Source organism: Panicum virgatum, chromosome 9N (genome assembly GCF_016808335.1).
Source record: "Panicum virgatum strain AP13 chromosome 9N, P.virgatum_v5, whole genome shotgun sequence".
NCBI lineage: Eukaryota > Viridiplantae > Streptophyta > Magnoliopsida > Poales > Poaceae > Panicum > Panicum virgatum.
The window spans coordinates 7,914,274-7,934,820 of record NC_053153.1 but is presented as its reverse complement, the minus strand read 5'-3'; the positions used below and the strand labels follow the sequence as shown (position 1 = coordinate 7,934,820).

At 49.7% G+C, this 20,547-nt stretch overlaps 2 protein-coding genes and 1 pseudogene across 3 annotated transcripts; all 3 read left to right on the top strand.

The window, feature by feature from the left end:
• Nucleotides 1-323: 323 nt before the first annotated feature.
• Nucleotides 324-4,546, top strand: LOC120690103 (binding partner of ACD11 1-like). 2 transcript variants are annotated; one of them, XM_039972625.1, is made up of 8 exons: nt 324-568; nt 699-820; nt 956-1,028; nt 2,188-2,262; nt 2,355-2,423; nt 2,834-3,168; nt 3,336-3,459; nt 4,090-4,546. In XM_039972625.1, exons 1-8 carry the CDS (start codon nt 563-565, stop codon nt 4,108-4,110), a joined length of 825 nt encoding a protein of 274 aa, XP_039828559.1. In that variant the 5' UTR covers nt 324-562; the 3' UTR covers nt 4,111-4,546. The 2 variants fall into 2 exon arrangements, with proteins under 2 accessions (XP_039828559.1, XP_039828557.1); XM_039972623.1 differs by having other exon boundaries at nt 325-820.
• Nucleotides 4,547-5,386: 840 nt separating this feature from the next.
• LOC120690102 lies at nt 5,387-13,891 on the top strand (annotated as a pseudogene).
• Nucleotides 13,892-14,866: 975 nt separating this feature from the next.
• LOC120690101 (beta-glucosidase BoGH3B-like) lies at nt 14,867-17,332 on the top strand. Its single transcript, XM_039972622.1, has 4 exons — nt 14,867-14,926; nt 15,011-15,289; nt 15,408-15,703; nt 15,799-17,332. Exons 2-4 carry the CDS (start codon nt 15,013-15,015, stop codon nt 17,194-17,196), a joined length of 1,971 nt encoding a protein of 656 aa, XP_039828556.1. The 5' UTR covers nt 14,867-14,926; nt 15,011-15,012; the 3' UTR covers nt 17,197-17,332.
• The last annotated feature ends 3,215 nt before the right edge of the window (nt 17,333-20,547 follow it).

The following is a 20,547-nucleotide window of genomic DNA, read 5'->3' as shown; positions in this document are numbered from 1 at the left end:
ATAGCTAATTACATAGTTTAACTGATTACTACGAGATAAATCTTTTAAATCTAATTAATTTATAATAAAATATTAATTATCAAATAACAACAAAAATATATTACACTACCCAAACCTAAACTTTTTCACCGAATAAAACACCCCCTCAGCAGCCAGCATGTCGCCCAAGTAAGACCCCATCGCAGGATTACCTTTCTGCCCCTGGACCCTCTGCTTGGCGATCCGCGCCTCGCGGGGCTGATGCTGAGGGTAGAAGGGACATTCGCGTACATGATTAGGAAGGAGGAGATGGTTCGCTTTCGTTTATTAATTTCGCTCGGCCACCGAGGCAGCGAACAGCTCAAGAAAAGTAGCAGCAGCAGCCCGCGGCGGCGACGAGTAACCAACCGGACCACGCCATTGCCAGTCGCCCGGCCGCCTACGAGCCCTGCCTCGAGCCCTTGCCCGGCCCCGGCCACCGCGCCTTCCTCTCCCTCCCGCTGCGGGTTCTCTCGCGCAGCCCGAATTCGCGGGGTGGTTTCTGTTCTTTGACCGCTTCTGAGTTCTTTCTCGGCGCCGCGCCATGGAGGTGAGCGTTTATTGGTTTTCTTGTTGGGCAGCGTCGGTGGCGGGCGGCGGCTTATGTTGGGGATTGGAGGGGGTGTTGTCGGCGATGAAGATGGATTGCGATGGTTTTGCGCGGTCGGTTTCGCTTGCAGGAGATGGGGAAGAGGGTGGTGAGGACCGTGCGGGTGCGGAACATCTCAGATCTGGCGACGGAGCGGGAGGTGCGCGAGTTCTTCTCCTTTTCCGGTGAAATCGAGCACGTCGACATCAGATTGTGAGCGCCTCTTGATTTCTTTCTTCTTCCTTTCTTTTTGCCGCTGATTCTTTGATGTTTTACTAGCGGGTTTTTCCTTTTTGGCTTGTAATTTGAACTGCATTACGATTTTTAGCCTCTGCTTGGTGGTTGCAGTGACGGAACGGGGAGGACGGCCTACGTGACATTCAAAGATCCCAAAGCCCTCGAGATTGCCCTTCTCCTATCGGTATGGCCTTGCGCATCTATTGCCCTGACCTGTTTATTTTCTGGTTATTTTGGTTGTGGTGCTTATAGAATTCGTATTCTGAATGATGTAGTTTGTGGGGGACTGCCATTATGAATAGCAAAGTAGGTACGTGTGTCAGCCTGTTACGTTTGGGGTTATACAGATACCGCAATAGGCCAAATTTTGTGTCGGTTGCGATCAATATGATAGCATGTAGGGATGGAGGGAAAAAGGTTAAATATGCACAACCTGTTCTGGTGTACTCCCTCCGTCCCAAAAAGATTCAACACTCGCTTTCTGAGAAGGCAAATAATTTCAAATTCAACCGATATTTTATAAAATAGTATTAATATTTATGTTAGAAAATAGATATCATTAGATTAACCATGTAATAGATTCTCATACTAAATCTTCTTGGAGACACAAATGTTAGTGATTTTTTGTATAAATTTAGTCAAACTTGATATTGTTTGACTCCTAGGGAAGAGAGAGAGTTGCATTCCTTTTAGGACAAAGGGCGTACGTATCAATTAGGAAGAAATAGACAATTTTCTGGTTATTCACTTGGGCCTTGTTTTGACTGGAGTTTGTAACAGAATCTGAGCACACATGCACATACTGAATTCTTGAATGGTCTTTTTTACAATTAAACAAACAGCAGTTTGATTATTTAAATTTGTTTGACCATAAGCCATGTGCTTCATGCACTGGCAATCAAATGATGGATGGGGGATCCTCAGGTAGTCTGTGAGATCCTAAGGAGGCCATCAAAGATTGATGAATAAGCAAAGAGAATAAAGATATTGAGTTTTTTAATGGCTGCTTGAACTGACACAGTTTGTGGGCAACACAAATAGTTTTACAATGTGATCTTTGACTTTATGAATCTATTCAATGTAAGAAATAAGAATACCAATTAATTATTTATTTCCAGCATGCATACAAGTCTTCATCTTTGCATCGATTGGAGAAAAGCTCTTCCTGTCTGTGTGTTTTCTGAGTCAAATACAACACATTGTTTACTTCTCTCTATTATGCATCTCACCATGTTATCTAGATTGATTTGCAGCATTTGGAAAACAAAGAAACACTGATTACATTTGTTTCTTTTCATGTTACCATGGAATAATATCAATATCTTGTAATTTGTCTTTTTCAGGGAGCAACAATTGTGGATCAAGTTGTGAACATAACCCCAGCTGAAGATTACATCTACATCCCTGTTACTGAACAGGTATACAATTGAGTAACTTATGTTACATAAATGTAATTAACTGCTATTGGTCATTATTTTTCATAGAGATATCAATTTTGAAAATTATGCAGCAACTTTTGGTCAATGAGGTGACAAGTACAAGTTCAGCACCTAATGCAGAATTGGAGTACTCTCCAGAGGTACCTTTAATTGCCAATGCAATTTTTTAGTTTTTTTTTCCTCCCTGGTAGTTAGATCATAAAGCCTTCCACAGTGGCTGTGGCAGACCAAAAACAGGGGTCTCTTGTAAGAATTGCTTGTTTGTATGAATGCTGATCAAGTGCCAACATCTTGCACATTTTTACTGAATAGTGACTAGATAAATAAATAATCTGGAACCTATATGCATATATGTTATTTGAGTTGTTTTTCTTTTATGATGTTTAAGGTACCCCACCACCGTTAAAAATATCAGCTGTTGATTGACAGAGTTATTTTAGGTATCATTTTGTTATGCACAGTGTATTATGATCCTGTTTCATGTTATTTTATAGAAAGTGTATTATGCTGGCAGTTATTAATTAAAATGTTCTCTTGTCTTGCCAATTAGGCCAATGCCAGCCCCAATAGTCATATCTATGTGAGCAAGGCCCATGATGTCATGACAAATGTGATTGCAAGGGGTTCAGCAATGAGACAAGATGCTGTGAACAAGGCTAAAGCATTTGATGAGAAACATCAATTAAGAGCTAATGCATCAGCAAGGATCAATTCCTTTGATAAGCGTGTTGGCCTTTCGCAGAAGATAAACAATGGGATATCAGTTGTCAATGAAAAGGTGAAATCGGTAGACCAAAGGCTACATGTTTCTGACAAAACAATGGCTGCTTTGCTGGCTGCAGAGCGCAAGCTTAATGATACAGGCTCTGCTGTGAAAACCAACAGGTCTGTTTCTCATACATGCTTTTATGCTCAAATAATACACTGTATATGGATTAGATTGTACTAACATATTTCTTGTACTTTCATTATTATTACCCACACGCTTTATGCTCATGGGTTTCTCAAGTTTTTCATTGCTGATTTCTTCTATTGTTCTGTCCAACTTGCAGGTATGTGTCTGCTGGAACGAGCTGGCTGAATGGTGCTTTTAGCAAGGTCGCCAAGGCTGGTCATGTTGCTGGCTCAAGAACTAGAGAGAAGTTCCAATTAGCGGTGTCAAATCTAACAGCCAAAGTAAGTGGTAACTGATAATTAGGACTGTTGCTTACTAAGTCAATATATACATTACAGTAAAGCATGCCAAATAACTTCAGATTACGGAAATATATAATTTTGGTGGCTAAGCATCGTTGTTTCACAATCATGGCTGGCGTTGTACAATTCATTCAATCAATGGATGTTCACTTTGCCTAGAACATGATCAACAGAACAGCAGATTTGCACATATGTATTAGACCCAATCCTGATTTTTATCACAAGGTATTGCCAGGTGACCATGTCACTGGCTCTTAATAAGCTAAATAAAGTTGTGACCTTGAGAACAAATTATAAGGTCAAAGAAGAAATAACCAAATTAAATTTAGAGTGCTGGAACAGTTTGTCAGTTTGGCTCAGGAGTTCCGTATAACCATGCCCTTGTATGTTGTATTATGTGTGAAAGATTTGCAAACTCTGAAGTTGCAAGATACCACCTTAAGCTAATCCCATGAGGCCGCAGGTCAAGGAAAAATCATATAACTCTGAAAAAATTGCTTATTTCATAGCTCAATTAAAGCCAATTGATCTAGTGTGCTCCATTTATGAAGCTTACTGATTTATATATTTTGCATAATTTTAAGGAACTTTTTTGTTTCCCTGAAATAGGGCCCTGCCGTTGTTGCTTGAGCTTGCTGTGCTGGTTATGGAAGCTCTTCTTCCCGAGGAAAATATATTGGAAGTCCTTGAGCAAGCATCTCCCTTTGATTGCGTGGACAGCGTGGAAAGTAACTGTATTTCACTTTTGTCTTGTCCTTTTTTCCTTGGGTGCAGGCTATTGAGGAAATCTTCTGAGGTTTGGTATATAGAGGAGCTCAAATTTTGGTATTTTTAGAACCCTCCATTCTTTTAGTGTTGATGTTAAATTGATTATAGGTGATAGTGATATTGTATTGACTCAGTGTGGATTCAGATTGTCATCGATTCCTATTCTTACGTGATTCTCCCAAAACTGTTGCTCCAACTGAGAAGTTTAAACTCAACTTCTGGCATTGTGACGCTCATCGGTTTTGATGTATTATTTGGTTCTTGACGTGCCATATGTTTGAATTATGCATTGACATGAGATCTCTGTTGAACTCTCCAGCTGTAAATAGGTAGTGCTATATATATAGGTTCGGCAGTGGTGACTTTTGTAATGAAAGCTTATATGTTGTCTACACATGGCATAAACCGATATGTTGTTGACCCAGTCCAAATGATCATAATCGACTGACTGGATGGCATCCATGAAGCCAAACTGGCAATCTTGCGTGGTACTACAATGGAACTATGGGGAGAGTTCTTATACGCTGATCTTCGTAAGAAACTCCGCCATGTGCATACAGGACAACCTAGTGAGTTGAGATGATGTTAGTCGCATTCACAGCCATTACCTTTATTCAGGCTTACCTTTTTCATAGCAAAACTGTTAGATTTAGTCCCACATCGGAACAATTATTCTAACAAAAACTGCTTCAAAGCATTTGGTTCTTTGGTCGAGCTAGACTAAAATATGTGAATCTTTCAAAAAAAAAGACTACAATCTGTGTCCACGCCGTCAATACAATTGCGGCGTCAGATCGTTGTATAAAACACACCCAGGCACCCAGCTGGTACCCCAAAAAATCAGGGCCTTGAACAAGAGATCAAGCGCTATTTGTGGCGAAATGGCGTCACTGCAGCAGGGAAAACCACCCAGGAACGCGGACAGATTCAGCATCCAGCCAGCCACACAGCAGAATCTCGTCGTCCAAACTGTCTGAAGAATCTGCACATCTCCCGCTCCTCCCTCTGAGAAGTCAGACCTTTTCGCCCCTCCAGGCCGCCCATATAGCTCTCGCCCCTTTCCACTTGGCCTCTGTTGATCTCTCCTCGCGAGCGCCAAACCGGCGAGACTGCCCTGTCTCGATCGCCGGCGGCCGAGATGGCGACGGAGGCCGCGCCGGAGTGGCTTGACAAGGGCGACAACGCGTGGCAGCTGACGGCGGCGACGCTGGTGGGGCTGCAGAGCGTGCCGGGGCTGGTGATCCTCTACGGCAGCATCGTCAAGAAGAAGTGGGCCGTCAACTCGGCCTTCATGGCGCTCTACGCCTTCGCCGCCACCTTCGTCTGCTGGTGCCTCTGGGCCTTCCGCATGTCCTTCGGCGACCGCCTCCTCCCCTTCGTCGGCCGCCCCGACTTCGCCGCGCTCGGCCAGGCCTTCCTCACCCAGCAGGGCTTCGCCGGCGCCTACCCGGCCGCCACGCTCCTCTTCTTCCAGTTCGTCTTCGCCGCCATCACTCTCATCCTCGTCGCCGGCTCGCTCCTCGGCCGCGTCAACTTCCGGGCCTGGATGCTCTTCGTGCCGCTCTGGCTCACCTTCTCTTACACCATCGAGGCGTTCAGCCTCTGGAGCCCCAACGGGTTCCTCTTCAAGGCCGGCGTCATGGACTTCGCCGGCGGATACGTCATCCACCTCTCCTCCGGCATCGCCGGCTTCACCGCGGCCTACTGGGTACGCACTACATCCATGATCCATCATCCATGAACACACTTTTGCATGTCATGCGTATGCACGAGCACGAGCTGGCAGCTTAATTACAACCATCAATGGGCGGCAGGTCGGTCCGAGGTCGGCCAAGGACAGGGAGGCGTTCCCACCGAACAACATCCTCCTGACGCTCGCCGGCGCGGGGCTGCTGTGGATGGGGTGGACGGGGTTCAACGGCGGCGCGCCGTACGCCGCCAACATCGACGCGACGGTCGCCGTCGTGAACACGCACTTCTGCACGGCCACCAGCCTCCTGGTCTGGCTCTGCCTCGACTGCCTCGTCTTCGGGCGCCCCTCCGCGATCGGTGCCGTCCAGGGCATGATCACCTTCCTCGTGTGCATCACCCCGCCGCGGGGCTGGTCCAGGGCTGGGCGGCGATGCTCATGGGCGTCGTCTCCGGGAGCGTGCCGTGGTGCACCATGATGGTGCTGCACAAGCGCAGCCGGTTCCTGAAGCGCGTCGACGACACGCTCGCCGTGCTCCACACGCACGGCGTGGCCGGCAGCCTCGGCGGCGTGCTGACGGGGGTCCTCGCGGAGCCGCGCCTCTGCCGGCTCTTCTTCGGCGACTAGGGATGCAAGCGGGACGGTTTGCGGCTGCCCGCCCCGCGTCCGCACGAGCCGCAAGCTTCATCGCGGGCGTATGTGGCGGCCCCCCATACCACCGCATGCTTTTTGCGGCGTTTGCGGCAGCCCGCATTGCCATCTTCCCCATGCTCTCCTCCATCCCGTCCAGGCAAGCCTCCACCCCACCAAGGCTCGCGTCGCTACTTCGTTTTGTAACACTCACGAAAACTGCGGACGGTCCGTTAGGGATCGGCGGACGGTCCGCCAAAATAACGCCTAGATATTTATCCTGGTTGTGGGACCCGCTTGTCATATCCTCTTTCCTCTTCTTCATTCTTCGACCAGTGACGAGCTCCGCTCGTCCGCTCGCGCCACCGTCGCCCCCTTCCTTCGATCTCCCTCCTCCGGCCACCATACTTCGATTCCTCGCACGAGCACCTTCCCCAGCACCTCCTCCACCTTCCCCAACCCCCAGCCCAGCTTCTTCCGGCCGGAATCGCCCCCGCCACCGCCGGTCACCATTGGAGCCGCTTGAAGCTTTGCTCCACCGTCGATCCGCTTCTCCGGTCATCCTCCACTCGAACCGACCGCGGGAATGGAATCGTGGTGAGTCACTTGTGCCCCCCTAGCCTCTTTCCCCTTCCGTTGTGCGCCGCCGCCGCTGCGCTTGCTGCCGACTGTTGTGCGGTGTCAAGGGATATGAGTCGCGGACGGTCCGCCTAGGAGGGCCGGACAGTCCGCCGGTCAGGTTAGAAGATGTCCAGAGACAATGTTGTCTCTGGTGTTTTCGCAGAATTGTATTGCGGACGGTCCGCTATTGGAGAGCGGACAGTCCGCCGTAGAGTTCGAATTTGTCCAGAGACGATGTTGTCTCTGGTGGGGTTCGCAGGATTGAACTGCGAACGGTCCGCTATTGGAGAGCGGACAGTCCGCCGTAGAGTCTAGGATTTTATCCAGAGACGTTGTCGTCTCTGGTGGATTGGCAGAGTGAACTGCGGACGGTCCGCCAAGGGGGGCCGGACGGTCCGCCGGTAGGATTAGAAATTCATCCAGAGACGTCGTTGTCTCTGGTGGATTGGCGTAGGTGTGTTGCGGACAGTCCGCTAAGGATGAGCGGACAGTCCGCATTATAGATTTGAAATTTGACCAGAGAAGTAGTCGGTTCTGGTGGGATTGCAGAAGTGTGTTGCGGACAGTCCGCTACTGAGGCACGGACAGTCCGCCAGTCAGTCTAGAAATTCTCTATAGACGTTGGAGGTTCTGGTGGGTCTGCGAAGTTGAACTGCGGACGGTCCGCCCTTCGGTTGCGGACAGTCCGCAGGACATTTCATTTTGGGTATAGTGATTATATAGTTTGGGTTGCACTCAATCATTTCATATGCATTCGTGTAGCATCCGCAGCTGAGGGCGCCATATTTGAGCTGATTGCGGCACCGCAGGAGCAGTCGGAGCAAGCCCAGGAGGAGAGGCGTGAGAACCCGGCCCAAGGCCCGTCTAACCCTAGCTCTGAGCCGTAGACTGAAGGCAAGCCCCGGTACACATCCTATTAATTTAAATTATGACACCTATCTATGTATTTATTACTTGTGCATTACGTTTAGGAGTTGTTTGAAACCCTAGTTGCATGAACCTTAGGTTTCCTTGAGTTATACTAGTATGTATAGGATGATAGAAATGCTATGCTAGATAGGGTTCGGTAGAAGTCGAGTAATTTTTGGTTACTCGCGAGATATAGGATAGTTTTATATTTTCATATATGAGTTATTCATCTTGGGATGAAAGTGTTGGAATGAAAGAATGAATAATCTGAGACCGGGCGGGAGAGGTGTAATTCCGCATGTGTCGGTTAAGGACCGAGCCGTTGTTGGCCCTGCTGATCGTGTTTGAACTGTACTAACTACATGCCGGGAGTAGGAGGTAGTCGAAACCGGTAAGCCGAGTACTGCCTCACTTTGAAAGTACATGACTCCTTCCCACCCCTTAGGGCGAGTCGAGTAGTCGCGGAGAATTGGGATGCATGTATTTACTTTTGGTGGTCTCTCGTTGAGCTCGGCTGACTATACGCTGGTGGGGCGGTCCTGTAGTTCGAGGCAGGGAGGGGAATGGTTGGCTCGTATAGTCCGACGGGGCAAATGCGTGCCGTGTTGGTTAGGTCCAAATTGCAAGGTTAAATTGAATCGATTCGCCGTCAGTCGCTCTCGGACATGGTAACCTTGATCACTGCGTCGCATCGTAGTGTTATGATGAAATGATGAGTATATTTATATACATATGATAATGAACATATTGAATTATTATGGATTGCACCTCTATGATTGCTATAGTTGGTTTGAGCAAATACTGGACTATAGTTAATTTATATAGAATCTGGAGCTAAAATATGGAAATTAAGGATTTATTTTAGTCGCTGTTTTTTGCAAATTAACCACCAGCCAAAGGCCTTGCATGTCTAGATAAGTGGGCTAAGTTATACCCACTGGTCGGGTAAGCCTTGCTGAGTATTAGTATACTCAGGGTTTGTTGCCACAATTATTTCAGGGCACCCGGACGTTGACTTCTGCTGCTGTATTAAGTTCATCCGTCGGGACGCAGAGGGATGGGAGGTGGTGGAGCCAGACACTTAGTTAGGGGTCGCCTCAGCGTATAAGTGTGGTAGTCGTAGACTCTTACCTCTGCCCGAACTTTAGTTTCAGTAATGTAAAGTTTGTAAATTATGTATGTTTTAAACTGTGTTTGTAAAACTTACGGTTGAGTCTTATGTATATTTTTGTATTTTTAAATTTTTGTCGTGTTTGTATCATCTGCGCCCGCCTTCGCGTGGGACTATCGATGTTGTTTCGATCAGGACGTGGGCTGAGAAAGGACTGTCAAATTAAATCATTAATCTAATGCGTCCGATGTGTTCAAATGACGGCCATTAGGCTTAATTAAGAGTTTTTAATTTGCCGGTTCCGTCACAGTCTTCCTGCACCCGCTGGAGCCCAGCCAGCTTGCCGTCGCCCACGCAGTGCTCCTCGGCCTCCTGTGTCCTATATGCTGCATTCTGTTGGTTTCCAGGCAGCATCAACTGCGGAGCAACATCCGCTGGCGGAATTCTTCGCCGTTGTTGATGTCAAGCGAGACTACGCCTACAGCTCCTCTTATACCCATCGAACTCCGCGAGCTAGTGGAATCTAAACGATTGACCAGAAGAACCAGCTCATTAGTAACTGAATAGATCCTCTCGGCAGCATCGCCATGGCAAAGGACCATCTCGCCGGCCCGTACGCGCGGCGCGTGAAGAAATTTCAGACCAAAAGAACAGATTCCTGAAGTAAGCTACGGCCAACGGCGCCGGTCAAATCCGCAAGGCAGTGATCCACATGTAGCTCGCGCCTCTGTGCGCAGCAGTCCGCCGGAGCCTCCTTTGAGAGGCCAGGGCAAATTGCGCTCTATATCGCCGGAGCAAGATGGCGACGCCATGGGCACGACCTGCGACGCACGCGAGGCCGCTCGCACACGGGCGCCCCTCTCTTCTGGATCTCAGCTTGAATGGCCAATGGCGACTGCCACGGCGGGCGGCGCACGCGAGGTTGATTGGCGACTGCGGCGTCGTCGCATGCGAGCAGCGCAGGGAGCCAGAGCTTTTTGCGGGCCTCGCCGGCAGGCCGCATAACGCCGCTTCACTCACGCGGGCTAAATCGCGGCGATATGCGGGCTTGCGGCGCAGGTGAGTCTAGCGGGCTTGCGGCAAAGCCCGCCCCGCTTGCATCCCTATCGGCGACGATCCCCGGTACGTGGGCCTCGCGTACGCGGTCAGGGACGGGCGCGCCGCCGCGGGGCTCCGGCAGGTGGGCATGCAGCTGGCCGGGATCGCCTTCATCGCGGCGCTCAATGTCGCCGTGACGAGCGCGGTGTGCCTGGTGGTCGGGCTGCTCGTGCCGCTCCGCCTCGGCGAGGAGCAGCTGGCGGCCGGCGACGACGCGATCCACGGGGAGGACGCGTACGCGGTGTGGGGCGACGGCGAGACGTACGAGCAGTCGGTGCACGGGAACCACGGGTACCCCGGCCAACCCCGTGGCGTCCAAAGCCGACGAGATGATATGATCTGATCAATTGATCATTTCCGCGATTCTAGTGTGTTTGTATAGTGATGCGTAGTCCTTGATCGCTTCTGAAACTTAGAAGCTTTGTTAGAGGATTGCGGCAATGCAATGGCAGTCAGGTATCTAGCTTCTTGCCCTTGCCTCTCTTTCTAGCATTAGTCAGTATACACAACCACGGAAGTACTGCACCTTGGCATGAGCCATGCACTCGATCAGAGTTTCCATCGAAACAGTTGTAATTTGACTGTCGCATTAGTGATTGAGTTAATGGAGATGGGAACACTATGATTAATTTGTACTTTCAATAATGAAGATGAGAACACTATGAATAAGAATGGGTACACGTTAGAGGAACAAAGATAACTATGAATGTACAAGTGACAGAAAGAATAGAAAGGCGAACAACAGAAACAATAACTATGATAATGGTGACAGCATGAAACCAAACACGGTGTATGAAGCATACCCTATAGTGCGCAAGACTTAAAACCAATTCTCCAAAGCAAGCAGGATATTACACGGTTTCTCAATTATTTGGGAGGTGACAGCATGAAACCAAATACAATGTATAAAACGTCGAATGCCCTTATAGTGTGTAAGACTTAAAACTAATTCTCCACAGCAAGCATGATATTACACGTTTCTCAATTATTTAAAGCTCACCAAATCCTACATGCATGGACACTTGCAGACAACCGTGTAAAATGAGCATCAGTAGTGCATATATCTGGATTCAGATTAAGGGAAATAATGCAAACCAAGCAGAGAACACCATGCGTCAAAAGACAGAAACTGCCAGGACATGTGACCACACACAGGAAGGTGGCCCTGTATTATTGATTTATTATATTAAAGACTCAGGATGTTGCATCACAAAGATATAAATAAACAGCAACCATCCTCAGTATTTACTGACAGCAAATAAAAGGGACTACTAATGATGAAGCTGGATTTTAGGGGTGCCAATTGGTATCCATTAGGTGCCCCTCCAACTCTCCCTAGTTCAAAATTTTGTACTAAATCTCCAAAACCATATCTCAATTTAAAAAATTAGTATAAAATTTTGAACTAAAGAGGGTTGAAGGTGCACCTAAGAGTCACTCATTTGCACCTCTACTAGATTTCATGGACAGAGTGAACTTTGCTAGTAACAAATAAACAACAACAGGGGTAGAAGCACTGAGGTACGTACTTGTTAGACCTCCAGCAGCAGTACCTTTTGCATCCATCGACCTGTACAATTCAGACAAATTAAACACATTGGGAGGCGATTTTGCTGTGGCTGCAAAGATTTTCGAGCAACCCAGTAAGTAGTAAACGGTTTCTTTGCATCAGCAATCAGATTTTGTACGTGTGCGCGGCGTCTCCCGCTCGTGCCTCTGCTGCTTGGGCCCGCTGAGGCAGATCAGAGGAAGGGGAAGAACTCGTTTTACTCAGCTCAAGATTTGCAATCAACTCAAGATTTGAATTGAACAAATAAGGAACGATTCAAAGACAGCATCCAAACTGATTTCCATTTAATTCATTGATAGATCGGGCTTTTGCAGCCTTACATCAAAACAAAGGTGGGAAGTACAGATAGCGCTCCTTGCCATCCTCCTCCTGGAACATCCAAGGTGGGAAGTCGCGCTCCTCGCCATCCTCCTCCCCCTCCTTGTAGATCTCAATATCTACCACCAAGTGCAGTGTGCCAGGTCTACCCCTAAGGCTGATGAAGCTGGGAAGCCAAAAGACGTGCTCATCCTTCCAGCATGAGGTCATGTCCACCTTGTGGTCCTTGCCGATGTCCGGCTTGGTCATGACCCTGAGCCTCAGGGCATCGGATTCGTCCCTGGCTGTCCAATCAACTCCACACGGGAGCCGAAGGATGAAACCTAGAGGATCGCCGCGCGTCTCCCAACTGCTGTAGGGGTCGATGCCGTGGGACTTGAGGAAGTCCTCCCAAACATCGAACAACCAACCCGGAGTCGTCGTCCTCCTCCTCGCGGGCGGTGGAGTCGGCGACGGGGGTGGAGTCATCGACGGCCTCCTCGCCGGTGGCGAAGTCGGAGGAGGAGGGAGGCGGCGCCGGTCCGGTGCCGTAACCACCCGCCTCCCGGGAGCGCTGAAGCGCGCGGGGCGCCTCCTCCTGGATCTGGATTTGGGCGCGACCCTCCCGCTGGAGCAGCGCGCCGCCGCGGAAGGCCCCCGTCCCGCGCCGGGCGGCGGTACGCGCCAGGCACAACTAGTGTTTAAAATAGAGGGCTAAGACATTTAGTGTTTGGTGTTTGTAGGGTCTAAGAAAGGCTATAGCGGGCTATAGCCTAGCTAATTCATTTATCATTTTTGTAAATACCATGTGTTGAGAAATTGATGCCCCTAACCTTGACACTGACTTACGAGAAGTTGTACCTAAGTAGTTTGATACCACTTCTTCCGTGGATCCTATGCTCACACTATACCGAGAAGTTCTTCACCTAAACACTAATATGAGAGAACAACTCTATATGAAAACTAAACTTTTTATTCACCATAACTTAGTACAACACATGACTCTTGCACTCTTTATGTGGCTACTCTACCATGACACCACTACACTACATGGCAACCTTGTCATCTCCTACTTGAGATCTCTTATGTCATGGTATGACAAGAGGGGGAGAGAAGTACCCCTATTTATAGGACACCATGGCTCATATGGTTTATCCATATGTCCATCTTCTGCTCACTTCTTTGCAAATATATAACTCTAGAATTTTCTTCATACTTATCTAATCATGCAAATATCTAATTTCTAGAGTATTCCATATTTCACCAAGAAGCATGGTGACCATAGTTCATGCATACTCTTTAATCTTCTAGGAGCTTCTCACAATTATGCATTTCTACTTCAACATTATGCATAAATCTCTAAGTAATTTTGTATATAAACATGAAATCCAGAAAATTTTATGAACTGAAGTACGTTTTTGACTTCATTCCCTTGTTACATCACTGACGAAATACTAAATTTTGCAAATGACAAAGTTCAATACTAAACTAACAATAAATAACGACTAATTATATGATTTAGCTGGCTAAATAACCCTTAATTTAGCAGCTATAGCGGGATATAGCCCGCTATTAGCGGATTTAGTCTTTTAGAACTAAGAGACGGATGTCCTATCTTTTTCCTCTCCAAAAAGCTATAGCGGTGGCTATAGCCGGCTATTTAGAACCTTGCTTGACGGCCAACCCCGTGGCGTCCAAAGCCGACGAGATGATATGATCTGATCAATTGATCATTTCCGCGGTTCTAGTGTGTTTGTATAGTGATGCGTAGTCCTCGATCGCTTCTGAAACTTACGAGCTTTGTTAGTGCTGAAATATCAAAGAGGATTGCGGCAATGTGCCTCTCTTTCTAGCATTAGTTAGTATACACAACCACGGAAGTACTGCACCTTGGCATGAGCCATGCACTTGATCAGAGTTTCCATCGAAACAGTTGTAACTTGACTGTCGCATCGAGTTGCAGTTTACACAAGAACATAAAAGTGGACAAAATATGCGCTGGCTGCTGCAGAGCATCTCAGTTTTATTGATCTTGCTCACTGCGAGATGGGCTTCCTTCCCCATCTATAGAGTGAACCCGGCCGTTAGAATAGAATCAGAAATTCAGGATAGAACGCAATAGGTTGGAGTATATCTAGTATAGTATCATGTGAAGTTTATTTCCTTTTTTAGAGAAATACATTGAAGTGATTGTGAATTCATACTAGTTTGTACTTATTTCTAAAAATACACACCACCGCCTATCCAACTGATGAAAACGTCTCCCTGCCCTATCCTCCATTTACGGGACACGGATTCGGTGCAGTAACTGCACGCCGCTGACGTGTGGATCCATGCGCCGTGGGGCCCACGTGTCAGCGGCAATAACTACACGTACAGTTGCTGCACCGGATCTCTGTCCCCATTTACGGCCTACTCAACTCGCCGTGCAAATCCATCCCGCAATCCTCTCGATCGGCCAGCCAGGCAGCCACGGAAGGAAAGGAAGACCCGATCCATGAATCCCTATCCTCTTTTTTTTTGGAAATTTGAAGGGTCATCCCTATCCCTTCGAATTCAATTTCCATAGCCCGGTCTTTCAGCTGCCCGCCATGGAGCGGATCAGCCTCGGTTCGTTGCAACCGTCGGCGAAGGATAACCCTCCGCTATAAATCCCAAGCCCGCGCCGCCTCGGCCAGCTCCTCCCGTCCGGCCGGTCTCCTTCCTGCTCTGCAGTCCCCGCCACCAGCTCGCAACCATTCCTGACTGCCTGGTCAGTCCAAGATCGAGCCCCTGCGAGTTCAGTTTCTTCCCGTGCTTCTTCGACGTCGCGTTGTAACGTGTGTTCTGCATGCAGCAATGAGGTCGAGCCGGTTCGTTTCCTCCACGATGGCGCGCGGCTCGTCGCCGGCCGCCGCGGTCGCGTGCCTCCTCGTGACTGCCGTCCTCCTGCCGGCGGCGGTGGCGGCGGAGAAGCCGAAGGCGGAGTACGTCAAGTACAAGGACCCGAAGCAGCCCATCAACGAGCGCATCGACGACCTCCTCAACCGGATGACGCTGGAGGAGAAGATCGGCCAGATGTCGCAGATCGAACGGGCCAACGCGACCACCGAGGTCATCGAGAAGTACTTCGTCGGTGAGTCGCCTGATGCCGCTGTGCTGTGCTGTCGTTGTCTCTGAACTAGCTAGCTAGCTAGTGCGCATTCGCGTCGGCGTGATCGACATGAACATGGCGGGGTGGTGCGTGCATGCAGGTAGCGTGCTGAGCGGCGGCGGCAGCGTGCCGTCGGAGAAGGCGACGGCGTCCGCCTGGCAGAAGATGGTGGCCGCGATGCAGAAGGCGGCGCTCAAGACCCGCCTGGGCATCCCCATCATCTACGGCATCGACGCCGTCCACGGCAACAACAACGTCTACAACGCCACCATCTTCCCCCACAACGTCGGCCTCGGCGCCACCCGGGACCCCAACCTGGTGAAGCGGGTCGGGGACGCCACGGCGCACGAGGCCAGGGCCACCGGCATCCCCTACACCTTCGCGCCATGCGTCGCGGTAACCTACCCGTTTCTGAACTGAATGGAATTTTTATGTCGAGGCCAAAAAAAAAAAGCTCTGAACTGATGATGCACGTGACATCATCACATCAGGTGTGCCGTGACCCGCGGTGGGGCCGGTGCTACGAGAGCTACAGCGAGGACACGAGGCTGGTGCAGCTGATGACCTCCAGCATGGTGACCGGGCTGCAGGGCGACGTGCCGTCGAAGCACCCCAAGGGCGTCCCCTTCGTGGGCGGGGCCAAGAAGGTGGCCGGGTGCGCCAAGCACTTCGTCGGCGACGGCGGCACGCAGCGCGGCATCAACGAGAACAACACGGTGCTGAGCTTCCACGACCTGATGCGCATCCACATGCCGCCCTACGACAACGCCGTCATCAAGGGCATCTCCACCGTCATGATCTCCTACTCCAGCTTCAACGGGGTGAAGATGCACGAGAACAAGTTCCTCATCACCGACACGCTCAAGAACAAGATGAACTTCAGGGGCTTTGTCATCACCGACTGGCAGGCCGTGGACCGGATCACCAACCCGCCGCACACGCACTACTACCACTCCATCGAGGAGACCATCCACGCCGGCATCGACATGGTCATGATCCCCTACGACTACCCCGAGTTCGTCGCCGACGTGGTGAAGCAGGTCAAGGCCGGGCAGATCAGGCTGGACCGCGTCAACGACGCCGTCAGCCGGATCCTCCGGGTCAAGTTCGCCATGGGCCTCTTCGAGGACCCGCTCCCGGACCCGCGCCTCGCCAAGGAACTCGGCTCCAAGGAGCACCGGGCGATCGCGCGCGAGGCCGTCCGCAAGTCCCTCGTCCTGCTCAAGAACAGCAAGAAAGGGGGCGGGCACAAGGATCAGCCCGGGATGCTGCCGCTGTCCAAGAACGCCAAGAAGGTCCTCGTCGCCGGCACCCACGCGCACGACCTGGGCAACCAGTGCGGCGGCTGGACCATCAAGTGGCAGGGCGAGAGAGGCAACAACCTCACCGGCGCCGGCACCACCATCCTGGAGGCGATCAAGAAGGCGGTGAGCAAGAACACGACGGTGGACTTCGTGGAGCGCCCGGACCAGGACGACCTGGCCAAGGGCGCCGGCGAGTACGACTACGCGGTGGTGGCGGTGGGCGAGCCGCCGTACGCGGAGACGGCCGGCGACAACCAGAACCTGACGATCCCGTCGCCGGGGCCCGAGGTGATCAAGGACGTGTGCGGGCTCGTCAAGTGCGTGGTGCTCCTCGTCTCCGGCAGGCCGCTGGTGGTGCAGCCGTACCTGGACTACATGGACGCGCTCGTCGCCGCGTGGCTGCCGGGGACGGAGGGGCAGGGCGTCGCCGACGTGCTGTTCGGGGACTACGGCTTCACGGGGAAGCTGCCGCGGACGTGGTTCAAGTCGGTGGACCAGCTGCCCATGAACTACGGCGACAAGCGCTACGACCCGCTCTTCCCGTTCGGCTTCGGGATCACCACCAAGGCCGCGGGCCAAGATTAGAAGTTCTTTTTCTTTTTACTTCTGGTTATTATTTCGGTGTCGTGCTAGTTAGTGGGAACGGAAAATAATTACTACTAGGCGAGATGTGTAAGTTAGGAAAGATTGGGGAAAAGAATAAGAAATTGGTTTGGAGCTTAGAGCGATGCGACACTCTCCTCTGTTTTCAGTTAGCTTTGCAATTCAAGGTCACGTCCATAGCCCGTGTACAACAACACTACTGGATCGCACATTGCACGTTTTTTTCCATCGCTGATGGCGACCATCAACCACGTGTAACAGCAAATTCTGAAAAGGCCCGATTATTAGTTGTGACCCTGTACCGTCCCCCTACTCTGCTTCCGCTAAAGCTGCCGCGACCCGGGCGAGCTTTCGGCGGATCGGCCGGTTCGTCCGTGAGCACGCCGCGGCGCATACATCACGCGTGCTACAATAAGGTGATCCATCGGTTGAACAGATCTGGCGTTGGTTAGTAATGCAATTTTAGCTCATTGAAACATTCGCATTAGTTCGAGGTCCAAATCTTTCTGCCTGCCAGTAGCTTACTACTGGATGTGCTGCCACCGGAACTAGTCCACTAAGCCACCATCACACGTTAACAGGAAAGGACTTACTATTTCTCATTTCATTTTTTTTCCTGCTCTTTTTTTTCTTCTTCTATTGCTAGTTTGATTTTCTCACATCCAGTTCGCCTTTTCGTTACACTTTTTCGTGTATCCATTCTAAAAATATTTTTAGTCTTATTTTCTTTTTCTATTTATTTCTCTTTTCTTTTATTTACTTACTTATTTTTTATTTTGTTCCTAAGGGCCTGTTTGGCATGGCTCCAGAGCTGAACTCCAGCAACTCCAAACAATTTTCTTGCCAAACAGACCAACTCCAGAACTCCATGGAGCTCCAAAACTCTAGAGCTGTAGTTCATTTTTTCTTGGAGTTTTGGAGCACCTCTTTTGCAGCTCTAGAAACATCTGTTATGAACCTAGACATGGAGTTGGGTTGAAATTACCCACCACTGCCACCCTTTACACAAAAAAACGGTTCGTTCTTTCTTTTCCTTCTTCCTCGACCCACGCCTCCTACCCGACCCTTCTTCCTCGCCGCCCGCCCTTCCCACCGTCGCCGCCAGCGGCTCACCATCCCCGACCGCGCGACCTCCTCCTCCGCTCCCCGCATCTCGCCGCCACCGCCGGCGGCGGCCCCATCCTCCCCGGCCACGCCACCCCGCCCTCCCCTCCCCGCATCTCGCCGCCACCGCCGCCGGGGGGGCCTTCCTCCCCGCCCATGCCACCCTGCCCTCCCCTCCCCGCATCTCGCCGCCGCCGCCGCTGGCGGCCCCTCCCTCCCCGCCCGCGCCACCCCATCCTCCCCTCCCCACATCTCCCCACCGCGGCCGTCGACGGCCCCTTCCTCACCGGCCGTGCCACCCCGCCATCCTCACCACTGGTGCTCACCGTGGCGCTCACCACTGACGGCGGCCTCCCCTCCGTCCCCGCCGTTGGCGCCCTCCCTGTCGGCCTTCGCCCTCCCCTCCCTCCCCGCCGGTCCCTCCCTCACCACCGGTGCTCACCGTGGTGCTCACCACGCGGGACGACGCGCGCGGAGGCCGCCTCAGGTGGCACCATCGGGAGGCAAGGGCATGCGGCGATTTGCATCCTTGATGGGATCGATGCCGCCGCCGGAGCAACAGCAGCCGTCTCCTTCCTCGCCGGCATCGAGCGGCGGGCGACGACGGTGTCCCTCGGCTTGCTTGTGGATTTGGGATGGCCCACCTATATGAGAAAGAAGAGAGAGGGGAGGGGTATAGTTCACAAGAAGATAGAAGCTCTAGGGGGCGTTCTGCAAATAAACTTAGAGCTAAAGAGTATGACATGTGGGTCCCATGAACTAAGGGCAAAAAGGACAATTCACCCTCAAAATCTCCTTTCCTGGAGCTGGGGATAACTTTCATGCCAAACACACCATCCAGCCAGCTCCAACTCCACCCAGAGCTAGCTCTGGCTGGAGTTTTGGAGTGGAGCTGCTCCATGCAGAGCTGGAGCCATGCCAAACATGCCCTAAGTCGATGTTTCCTCTATAGATTATGCTTTATAGATTAAATAGTTTGGCCATGTTGACTCATTTGTTCACAATATTTATTTTTTATTATTTATCATGTACAATCAAATATTTGCGATGCTCAATATTTTGTTCATTGCACATTATTATTTGTTCATTATGTTTGATTCGTTGTTCGTAAAAATAATTATTTATTCGTATTGTTAAAATATTTGTTCCTAGTGGAAGAAACTAATTATTTAGTATTAAACAAATATTTTAAAAAAAATATCATACAAACATAGGAAAGTGTGATCTTGAAGATTTTGTCATAAAAACGATAATTGTGCAATCTAAATTTAATTTGGACACACCATTTAAGATCTACTCCCTCCGTCCCAAAAAACAAGTCATCCTAGGAATTCTAGGACAAATTAACAAAAAAGTAAAATGGTCATGTTTGCCCCTATTTATTATCCATATTTGACACTAATTGATTCTTGCATACACATGCACTTTCTAAATAGGGTAGGATGACTTATTTTTTGGGACAAATTTTGAATCCTAGAGTGACTTATTTTTTAGGACGAAGGGAGTATAGTTTTTTAAATTCTAAACTTTCTTGGATGTGGGGATGAGTCATCGCCTTTGTATTTTTTTTTCTTGCATGCACTGACTCTTTCTTTTTAGAGTTTTTTTTTTTGACTGTCAACGGGGGGGGAGAGGATCCCCACCTGATTGTATTGCCAAATTGCCCCAAATGGCTGAAAGAGTTACCATAAGCCTCGAACACAGTTAATTGATTAAATACCATATGAACCTTGCTAATTGGACTGATCGCCCATTTATTTGTACGTGGAGAAAAAAAATTCAGGTGATGGTTGTAGATATTGTTACCTTTTCTGATATCTATAACTTCTATACAAAAGATCCCCACTATAATCTGTTAATTGCTATTTCTCTAGCATGTGGTTTAGCCACATCACCTTGATATTTTTTTAACCACCCAATTTTTGATCCAACGTTGTTCCCACCTTCGTATTCCCTCCGTCCTTCCGTACGCAAAAAACACATTAAATTCTCCACCACTCAACGCTGCATACGCTGGTATCCAATTAATGGCCTCCAGCAGATCAGCACGAGCTCTTCACATACCCAACAAATAAATGATAAATATGTCATCACTATCTCTTCCTCTGCCACCAGCTATGGTTGAAATCTTTTGGAAACCATTAAAGTGTGTATTGTTCTAACTCAGAGAGAGATTGCGTCTCGTCATTTTCCTCGAGGTTTATATAAACTGCTTGCATCATTGTGCGG